We start from the raw sequence: 9737 nt of genomic DNA, 5'->3' as shown, positions 1-9737 counted from the left end.
CTTGTCTCATTTAAAAGCCAAGATCTGCTTGACAAGGAGGAGCCATCCAAACAGAGGAAGTGGGTGGAGCATTCCAGGCCAAGGAAATCGCCCATGCGAAGGCCTTGAGGTAGGAGCCTGGCCTGTTCCAGGCACAAGGTTCTCCTTTGGAAATAGGGAAGAGCCAATAATCCGAATGTGGGTGGTGATCATTTTAATAACAGTCCACACTCACCTCAGGGTGTCATTAAGAAAGCAGCAGTGCATGTGATAGGGAAACCCCGACATCTTAGGGGCAGACCACAACCGAAGTTGACGTTTAGTTGTGCAAAGTGCTGGGCAGTGTTTGGCTGGTGGCGACACAGTCCTCTTCTCTGTGTGCCTCTGCCACCCCTAGATCAGTTGTCCTCAACCTTCCTCCTGCCGCGACCCTTTCATACAGGTCCTCATGTTGGGGTGACCCCCAACCATGAGATTATTTTCGTTGCTACTTCATCACTGTAATGTTGCTACTGTTAGGAATTGGGCGACCCCTGTAAAAGGGTCGTTTGACCCCCAAAGGGGTCGAGACCCACAGATTGAGAATTGCTGCCCTAGGGTCTCAAGCGTTCTTTCCTTCCAGCCAATGACAGTGAAGGAGAGAACAGACTTCCTTGTGGGAGGGCTTAGCTGGGCCACATCTGAGGTGGTACACAGCCTTTCTGCTCTGATTTTATGGAGCAGAACTTGGTCCCAGGGCCAGATCCGACTGCAGCGGTGCCCAGGAGGAATTGACAATCATTTCTGGTGATCCAGATCCAGGTACATGTCATCTTCTTCAATCCTCAGGGTTGCAGCTGCTCTGATGTGTCCAGAGGCTCGTGGTCTCTGGAACTGAAGACTGGACGCAGGGACCACAAACCGGCCAGCAGAAAGCAGAGTTTGTTTGGAAAGGAAAGAAAAGCACCTGCCGCAGCAGGTGGGGACTCGAGTGAGTGGCTGCAGAATGAACTGTGTCTGGGGGGTTCTCATCCGGTGTGGGGGCTTTGACTTGTCTGCATCTCCCGGTTATGAGCGGGCCAATCCCAGGACTGGACCTATTCCTCAGGTCCAATCGTAAACCCAGTCCTGCTCCCCTCCTGGGCTGGGTCTTGCCTGGGCAGGGACAGGTAAGTAAGCCTGCAATGTTCAGCAAAGAGTCTTGGGTTTGATGGCCTTGGAGTTTAGAATCAGCCTTGGGGTCTGATGCCTGCAGGCTTCAGCTGAGAGTGTCCCAGGCTGTAGAGACCACCTGCTCCTCCCAATGCATCCTGCCTCTTTCCCTCACTCTCCCTGTGGGTGCTCTATGTCCCATCTCATATGAGGCACCATGATCATGGGCCACCCTGCTGGTGAGGAGACAAAACCCAGAGGTGCCTGCCCAGGGAGTCATCATATCTAGGCCTTTCCTTTGAGGGATTCCTGGAGGAAACCTTTTTTGTTTGTTTTTTAAGAACTGGATGGAAGTTGCAGGCGTCAGAAGGTGCACAGAGACGTGGGGTTCAGATGTGGAATTGAGATTCCAGAGGAGAACTCAGGGGTGGGCGCCAAGGGTTGGTATCAGCCAGTGCCCAAGGTTCTGGCATCTTGCCCCTCCCCCAGCCCTTCAGGACTGGCTGGGGACAACACTGCAAATCCATTCACCTGTCACTTCCTGGCAGGCCAGCAGGCAGGGGCTGGACGCTTCACCTAGGGAGTCTGCCCCGTGCTCTGGGTCCCGGTGGCAGCAGCCGGATGGGAGGGCTCTCTGGGAGTGGTGGTAGCTCCGCCCCTGGCTGGCTACGGGGTGGCTGTTGGGCCCCTTTTGAGTTTTGCCTAAATCCAGCCTGGGTTGCCATAGTAACCCGGCGGCATTCCTCTCCTTGGCCGGGAATGCCGTTTCCTGGTTTTCCAGTTCTTGACTGCGGGGGAGCGGGCGGCGTGGAGGGGCGTGCTACAGCACCGGGTCTGGCCCGGGCGCAGTGGCCGTCTGGAGGCGCGCGGGCGGAGGCTGCGGCTTGAGCGGAGGGCTCACCTGTCCCGGCAGAGCCTCACCCTGCATCGGTGAGAGCGCCAGCCCCTGCTCCCCTGGTTTCCTCCGTCCGAGGGTGGAGGTGCGGGTCCAATGAGCTACGGTAGTAGGTGCTCAGTTGGAATGATGGCTCTTGGGGACACCAGAGACAGGCAAATGGCATGCTTAACCTGCCAGGGGGAGTGGGACGCAAGGCTGGCACAGCCCTGGAGGCTTCCTAGGTGTGGATTAGGTAAGCTCAGGTGCGACTCCAGGGGAGCTAAGGGGGTCTGGAGGCCAGGGGGAGAGGGCCGCAGGCTGGGAGGCTCCGGAAGGGCAGAGCTGAGGAAGTGGGCTGACGAACTCCCCTCTGTGACCCAGATAGGAGCCCGTGGGTCGGATATTGGGCTTCTAACTTGGAGGTCGGCAATTCAGACCTACCCGGCTGCTCCTCAGAAAGACGTGGCTGTCTGCACCCTTAAAGACTAACAGCCTCGGACACCCGGCGGTGGAGGGCTGCTATGAGGGGAAGTCAACTCCTTGGGCTTTATGGATGGGGTGAGAGGTGCGGGGTTGTCCAGTGATGAAGTGCTAGGCTGCTCATGGCGGAGTGGGGACCCACCAGCTGCTCTAGGAGAGAAAGATGCCCTGTAAAGATGACCTCTCCCCCTCTCTGCCTGCCCCTCCTTCTTCACCCACCAAGGGAATAGTGGGCTTGGACCACCGATCCTATACTTAGCAGGCAGCATCACTGGCTGCAACCTTGGAACCCCCAAGGGGAAGTTCTCCTCTGTCCTATGGGCTCACCCCCAGGAATCTGCACTTGTCTTGGTGCGTTGTTTTTTTTTTAATGGTCAATCATGTTTTGAACCCCCTCACCTACCAATTCATCAGTCTGCACAATAGCCTGGGTAGGAGGTACTGTTATTCCCATTGCAGAGATGAGAGTACTGAGGCTCTGGGAGGTCACCTGTCAAATCAGCAGAGCACAGGCTGCAGGCAAACTGGTGCCAGAGTGTGCCCCTCGCCACTCTCCCACACAGCCGCCCCTGGGCAGGGACTGGACCCCGGAGTCAGGGACTGTGCCTCTATGCAGTTGGCAGCCCTACTTGTGACCACTGTGAGGCCACCAGGGTTCCTTAGGGACTGTCCCTTTGGGATTCACCAGTGTGCTTGTACCCTGTTTTAGCAAGCCCCCCACCCCCACCCCCACCCGGGCAGCCCCAGGAGGTGGTGTGATGGCGGTAGAGGTGGTGGTACCTTGAGAACCAATGCTAAGGCTCGGAGAAGCAAAGTTACTTTTCACTTTTCTGGGGGTGCACACCCACAGCGTGTGGTAGGATTTAGTTCCTTGTCAGCTCTGGGCGATTCCACAACTTGCAATTGACCTGTGGACACACACACACACCACACCGTCTGCCCTGCCTGGTTAATACTTTCTGAGCAAACCACGTGCGTGAGTCTCGTTCGTTTGTTCGGGGTCAGAGAAGAAGCCCCACTCCGTGGACTTGGGACTCTAGCCTTTCTTGCCTGCTCTGGGCCTGGCGGGCTCTAGGACCCAGCAGCGTTTGAGGAGGGGGTCCTGACTCCTACAGGTTCCTCTCCCTCTCAACCCTTCCCCTGCATTCTTCCACCCCTCCCCCGCCTTTCATGATCCCCCACCCAGCTCCTCCCCTTCATGGGCACGTGGGAGCAGGGCCAGATTTAAGCCTAATCTTTCCAGCACTCCGCACGGCAGCCTGGCACAAGGGCAGGAGGTCCAGGGGAAGGGGTAGAACGGCTGCCCACAGCATCCCTTCCCCAATGAGCCTGGGGCTGGAGGACTCGCAGGAGGCCCAGCTGGCCTTGGAGACCGGCATCCAGGTGGGTCTTCAGAATGCTTCCTAGGAAGGAGGAGGGTGGGTTCCCTCTGGGGTGGAGGTGGGAGAGGCTGTGGCAGTGGTAGGGTGCACTGGGACCCTGGGGTGCAGCTCCCAGCCAAACGGGGCAGAGAGGTAGACAGCGCTCCCCTCCACAACTTCCTTCTCCTGGTGCCCTGGAGATGCTGGCACCCAGAATTCCCTGTGACCCCCTTGAGCACAATAGGGCCTCTCACCTGGGGCTGGCCCTGGATTTGCTGAGGGGACCACAGGGTTTGGCTTGTTTATCTGGTCCTTCCAGGGCTGGGGCATGTAGAGTGCCCTCCCTGGGGTCTCTGTGCTGGTTGGATGCTGACACCCAGGCTTCCCCACTGTGGGGGTCTTCTGAGCAGGTCACCTGGGCACCTGCATCTTGGGCAACAGGGCTTTGGTCCTCTCCTACCCTGGCCAGGGAACCCAGGTCCCAGGGTGCTGTAGACCCACTCTCTTTCCCTTGCAGATCCTGGAGAGCAACGTCCTGGGGCCTGACCAGGAGAGAGACCTGAGTGGGCAGGACCCAAACCAGGACTCTCCACCTGCCCGGCTCTCTGCCTGCCTCCGTGAGCTAGTCCCCTGGAACCTCTCCCCACCACCAGAGAGCCTAGGTACCTCCTGCCCCACCTTCCACCTCTTTACGTACCCCTCCTCGCCCAGTGGTGCAACGGCCATGGCTCTAGCTTCCATTTTCTTAATATTCTTCACTCTGAGACAGGCCCAGTGGCCCCCACGAGGTGGGCACCCATTTTATAGATGAAGAAAAGAGGCTCAGAGTGCCCAGGACTTGCACCCCATGGAATGTGACTAAAGGAAAGGGCTGAGCACCCCCCTACCTGCATGCCGACAGCCTACTGTAGAACAAACCCCAAATGCCACATCACCTCCCAGGACCGTGTGAGCCGCCCGCAGATAGTGGGGGAGGTCGCTCGGCTCCGACTAGGACTTGCGATAATCTGAGGGCTGGTGGCGTTCCATCCCTGTATGTGCAGGGGGGCGGATGGGCCCTACTCTGCTGGTGGGCGGCATGCACAACCACAGGGCAGGGTGTGGCTTGAGGGTCCTCAGAGGTGAGCAGCTCTCCCTGCTGGTGCTTCTGTCCAGTCCCTGTCTACCTGCTGGGTCAGGGATGGTACTCCTCGGAGGCCTCAGGGTCTCCGGGCTCCTCAGACAGGGAGAGACTTGCGTGCCCTTTGCCCCAGGCTGGAAGAGCAGGCAGACTGCAGCTGCTGGGCTCAGGACATGGGTCTAGTTCTAAGGGGGTGGGCTGGGGTGGGCACGGTGCTACTGCTTCTCCCGAGGCCTTTCTTTTCCTCTGTCTGTGCTTCACAACCTGGCGTGCGTTGTCTTGCCTGGCGTCAGAAGTGACGGCAAGCCCTTCCCCTGAGGCAGCTTTTGGACTTGCCTGGCAGGAGCTCGGACCCTTCTCCCCATCCCATAGACTGGCAAAACGGAGGTCTGAGCGGGGTCGGCACTGGAGAAGGAAGGAACTCGGTCCCGAGGCTTCCTCTCCTGGCCCCTCTCTCTGCCCACCTTTCTGCTCGCCAGCTGTGTTAGCGGTGCAGTGCCACATCCAGGCTGGCCCCAGGCTGGCCCCAGGTCCTAGTCGGCCTTCCTGCCTCTGACGACGGGGGTGGGGAGCAGGGAGACTGTCTGTCTCACTGCACACAGGACACAGCCAGCTAAATCCCTCCTGTCCCTCACCAGCCCCGCTGCCGGCCCCAGAGATGGCGTCCCTGCTGCCCCTGCAGGAGGAGAACCGGCTGCTGCAGCTGGAGCTGTCCCGGGTGGAGGACCTGCTGGCCCAGAGCCGCGCCGAGCACGATGAGCTGGCCATCAAGTTCAACGCCGTCAGCGAGAGGGTGGGTGCAACCCCGGGGGCAGGGACGCAGCCAGCTCACACCTGCCCACTCATCAAAAGGTTGGGCCCTAAGGTCAGACAGGCCGGGGTTCAAATCCAGGCTCTGCCAACGAATGGCCTGGAGCAGGTGGGTCACTGCCAGCCTCGGAGCCTGTTTTCTGCAGTGGGCAGGGTGGTGGGGGGCGGGGGGCCTGGGAGCTGCAGCAGGGATGTTGCCTCCCTGTCCCTCCCAGGCCTGGCTGGGGTGGGAGCACGGGGGTCATGACCCTAAAGGCCTCCTGCCCCTCAAGGCTCTGAACACCCTCCTGCCCCTCAGTCACATGGGCCTCGTGTCCAGGCAAAGTCTGCCGGTGCTCAGCTACTAACCAAACGGCTAGCGGTTCAAATGCACCCAGAGGCACCATACCAGAAAGACCTGGTAAACTCTGGGGAGCAGTTCTGCTCTGACAACTGGGGTCACCAGGATTCAGTCGGCTTTCTACAATGGTTTTGGTTGGGGATTGAGGCTGGGGCTGGACTCGGGAGCAGGCTGGAGTAGGCACAGGCCTGCCTGGGGTGGGTGTGGGTCAAGAGACCTGCCACTTCCCGTAGGGGGGGTGCTGAGGGTGGTGGTGGTGAGGTTCTGCCTCTGTAAGGAGAGAAGAAGACAGTTTCGGGCCTGCCTCCAAGCCCCAACAGGGCCCAGGGCCCAGGACCCTCGTGGTATACTATCTCCTGTGGGCCCCGGGAAGCAGCTGGGTGGATGTCGGTTAGAGCTGCAGAGGGGTGGTGTGGTGTGGTGTGGTGTGGTGTGGTGTGTGTGTGTGTGTGTGTGTGTGTGTGTGTGTGTGTGTGTGTGTGTGTGTGTGTGTGTGTGTGTGTGTGTGTGATGTTAGAGTGCTCACGCCAGTTGTAACCGGAGTGCTGCTGTCTGTGGAGTGGCTGTTTTGCACCAGGGGGCGCTAGGCACTTTCTCCATGAACCACGGAGGTTGGTCCCTTCCTGGTGCCGGTTTCACAGAGGAGCAGCCGGGGGGGCTCAGCTTGGGGCAGCAGTATGGCTAGCACCCACATCTCCCGACGCCCACTCCAGTGCTCTGCAGCCTGGTTTCACTTCCTGGGTTTATGACGAGATGTCTGGGCTGTGAGATTCCGTGGGGCAGCGGGTCCCTAGAAAACTGGAAGGGCACTCAGGCGCCAAGCAGTGTGACCATCTGATGTTACAGATCGGGAGATTGAGGCCCAGAGGGGGTAGGGCCTGACCCAAGGCCCCTGTGTGGTAGTGGCAGAACCAAGGTTAGCCCAAGGCCTCTGGGCTTTTGTGTGCCGTGTTGGGAAGGGGTGTGCGTTGCTACGCTTGTCTGCGTGTGTGCCCTTGCCCTGCTGTCTGCCCACCTGCTCGAGCGAGCCTCTGACTTGTTGGGACTTGCCGGTGAGCAGGCGGGGGTCCATGGTGGCCCCTAGCTCATGGGACAATGCAGTTAGTTTTCCCAGGGTTTGTGGGGTGTGTGGCCCCAGCCCCACATTGTTGGGGTGCTGGGGACCTGAGCCAGCCCCCTGGCTTAGGCTTCTTTTCTTTTGGTCCATGGCTGGCCTTATGCCAGGCCCCAGGGGGCTGTCTCTGAAGTACAGCTTCTGACAATTGGTGAAGCTGGCACTGCCCCCTGGCTGGCTTGGGAAGGGAAGAAGAAGTGGGAGGTGGCAGGTCCATTTATACTACAACGTAAGTGCTACATGCTAGGTTCGTTGGCTGGGGGTGGGGTGGGGGGAGGTGCCAGCCTGGGGGCCCCTGAGCTGCATGTGGAGGGAGCCTCAGATGGTGTCGGGGAAGCCCTCCCTGTCCCATAGGAAAGCTCTGAGCCAGGCATCGCCATACTACAGACGGGGAAACGGGCCTGGAGAGGGAGCGTGATAGGCCAGGTTCGTGGAAGAACTGAGACAAGGACTCAGGGCTGTGGACCCAGTCCAGTGTCCTGTTATCCTGTGTCTCTGTCTCTCCCTCTGCTGACCCGTCCCAGTGCTACAGGTGCAGGCCCGGCCCTGGGGACTGGGGCAGCCAGGGAGGTTGTCCTATCCTCTAAAACCCCACAACATCCTCATGGGAGGTGGGGTGCTAAAGAGTTGTGCCTTTTTGACTACATGTAGGGAAACGGAGGCAGAGTTTCCAGGATCTAGGACCCAGGTTAGAATGAGGACCTCACTGCCCTGTGAGGATCCTTTCCTCCCTTCCCTGTCTCTGCCCTCCCTCCCCCAGGAGCAGATGTAGGCAAGGCAGCTGGGAATCGGGTGGAGGGGTAGTCACGCCCCTCAGCTCCAGAGGAGGACCCCCTGGGCTCCCCCAGTGTCCATGGCAACCTGGCCAGAGCAAATTGAGTGGCCAGCACTGGGGCAGCAGTTGCCAGGGGAGATAGTAAACTTTTTTTATCCCTGGCTTGGTGCTGGCCTCCTCCCTTTCTGAATTACAAATAAAGCTAAAAGGCTGTTTTGTGAGGGGCCAAGTTCATGGAAGGGTATGACTATGAGTGGCCTGGGCCCGGCTCTGAGCAGCGAGGAACACTAAGGGGTCTCATCCCAGGGTAGGGATGGGTTCCTCTATGTCCCCAGGCACGTTGGGGGCTGCCTGTGTGTGCATTATTCATGTGCATGTCTAAGCTCAGATAGCCATGCCTCTGATAGCATGTATTCACACGTGCAGTCCATGCAGTCATGCTCTCAACCAGTCACCACTTTCTAGGCACTAAGGGACTATGGAGAACAGAGTCCAGGCTTTCCTGAGTACCCTGTGCAGGGGGGCCGGGGATTGGGGTGGTGGTGTTGGGGGTGGGGTGGGGGGGAGGAGCCGGGAATCAAATCCTTACTACCTGCAGCGGGACTTGTGTGCTGGACCAGAGGCTCAGGGTGCAAGGGGCCTCAGAGGCTTGCATCCATGTGTGTCTGTGTGTCAGCACGCACATGTGTGTTGGAGCACACATGTTGGTGAACCACCTGCACGAGAGCATGCATGCCCGGCTTATGCATTCCCTGCATGCCCAGCTTGTGTGCCCATGCACTACATTAACCGTGCACATGCACATGCATGCCCGTGCATCCTGGGCCTGCTCCCAAGTACATGCCTCCTCCGGTGCCAGGCTAAGAGACTACAAGGCATTGTGGGGCTGGGCCCAGTCCGGCGCCCCCTGCAGAGGCCTGTGCCTGCCTTCCTGGGAGGCCCAGGACTCTCACCCAGGGCCCTTCCCTGCAGCTGGAACAGGCAGTGCGGCTGGAGTCCGGGGAGCTGGAGACCCCGGAGCCCAGAGGGCTGGTCCGGCAGAGCGTGGAGCTGCGGCGGCAGCTGCAGGAGGAGCAAGCCTCCTACCGGCGCAAGCTGCAGGCCTATCAGGAGGGCCAGCAGCGGCAGGCCCAGCTTGTACAGCGGCTGCAGGCCAAGGTCAGGGCCACCCACCCCGCTGCTTGCCCATGCGCACCTCGCCCCTGCCTGCCCGCGGGCTAACTTGGCACCCCTTGCCCCCGCGCCGCCTCCAGATCCTCCAGTACAAGAAGAGGTGTACGGAGCTGGAGCAGCAGCTCCTGGAGCGGGCCACGGAGCTGGAGCAGCAGCGGCTGAGGGTGGGTGCCAAGGTGGGGTCGGGCTGGCACCTTCCTCCTCCTGCTCTGGGTGCTCAGCCTGATGCTCCCTCTCCGGCCCGCCTGCAGGACACCGAGCACAGCCAGGACCTGGAGAGCGCCCTCATCAGGCTGGAGGAGGAGCAGCAGAGGTGGAGCCGCGGCAGGGGCGGTCCTTCCAGCACAAGTGGGTGGGCCTCGGGGTGGGGCTGAGGCGGCACGCCCCTCCCCGCCCTTTGACCTCCGCAGGAGCGCCAGCCTGGTCCAGGTGAACGCTTTGCTCCGGGAGCAACTGGACCAAGTAGGTAAGGCCAACCAGGCTCTGAGCAAGGACATCCGCAAAGTGACCAGCGATTGGACACGGAGCCGCCAGGAGCTGGAGCAGCGGGAGGCAGCGTGGCGGCGAGAGGAGGAGG

General features: G+C 60.1%; 1 protein-coding gene across 1 annotated transcript in view; it reads left to right on the top strand.

Moving 5' to 3' along the window:
• The first annotated feature begins 23 nt into the window (after nt 1-23).
• CROCC (ciliary rootlet coiled-coil, rootletin) overlaps nt 24-9737 on the top strand; it is a 36802-nt gene continuing 27088 nt past the window's right edge. The window contains exons 1-9 of the mRNA XM_045298947.1: nt 24-109; nt 808-949; nt 3711-3850; nt 4346-4490; nt 5587-5741; nt 8960-9145; nt 9241-9324; nt 9412-9473; nt 9571-9734. Of these exons, the coding sequence (XP_045154882.1) occupies nt 3791-3850; nt 4346-4490; nt 5587-5741; nt 8960-9145; nt 9241-9324; nt 9412-9473; nt 9571-9734 (856 nt within the window). The 5' untranslated portion in view covers nt 24-109; nt 808-949; nt 3711-3790. The remainder of the gene's footprint in view (nt 110-807; nt 950-3710; nt 3851-4345; nt 4491-5586; nt 5742-8959; nt 9146-9240; nt 9325-9411; nt 9474-9570; nt 9735-9737) is intronic.

This window comes from Echinops telfairi, unplaced genomic scaffold (genome assembly GCF_000313985.2).
Source record: "Echinops telfairi isolate 266 unplaced genomic scaffold, ASM31398v2 ScPeMD7_7457;HRSCAF=8495, whole genome shotgun sequence".
NCBI lineage: Eukaryota > Metazoa > Chordata > Mammalia > Afrosoricida > Tenrecidae > Echinops > Echinops telfairi.
Note: the sequence above shows the minus strand (reverse complement) of the source record. Positions and strands in the feature narration are given on the sequence as shown.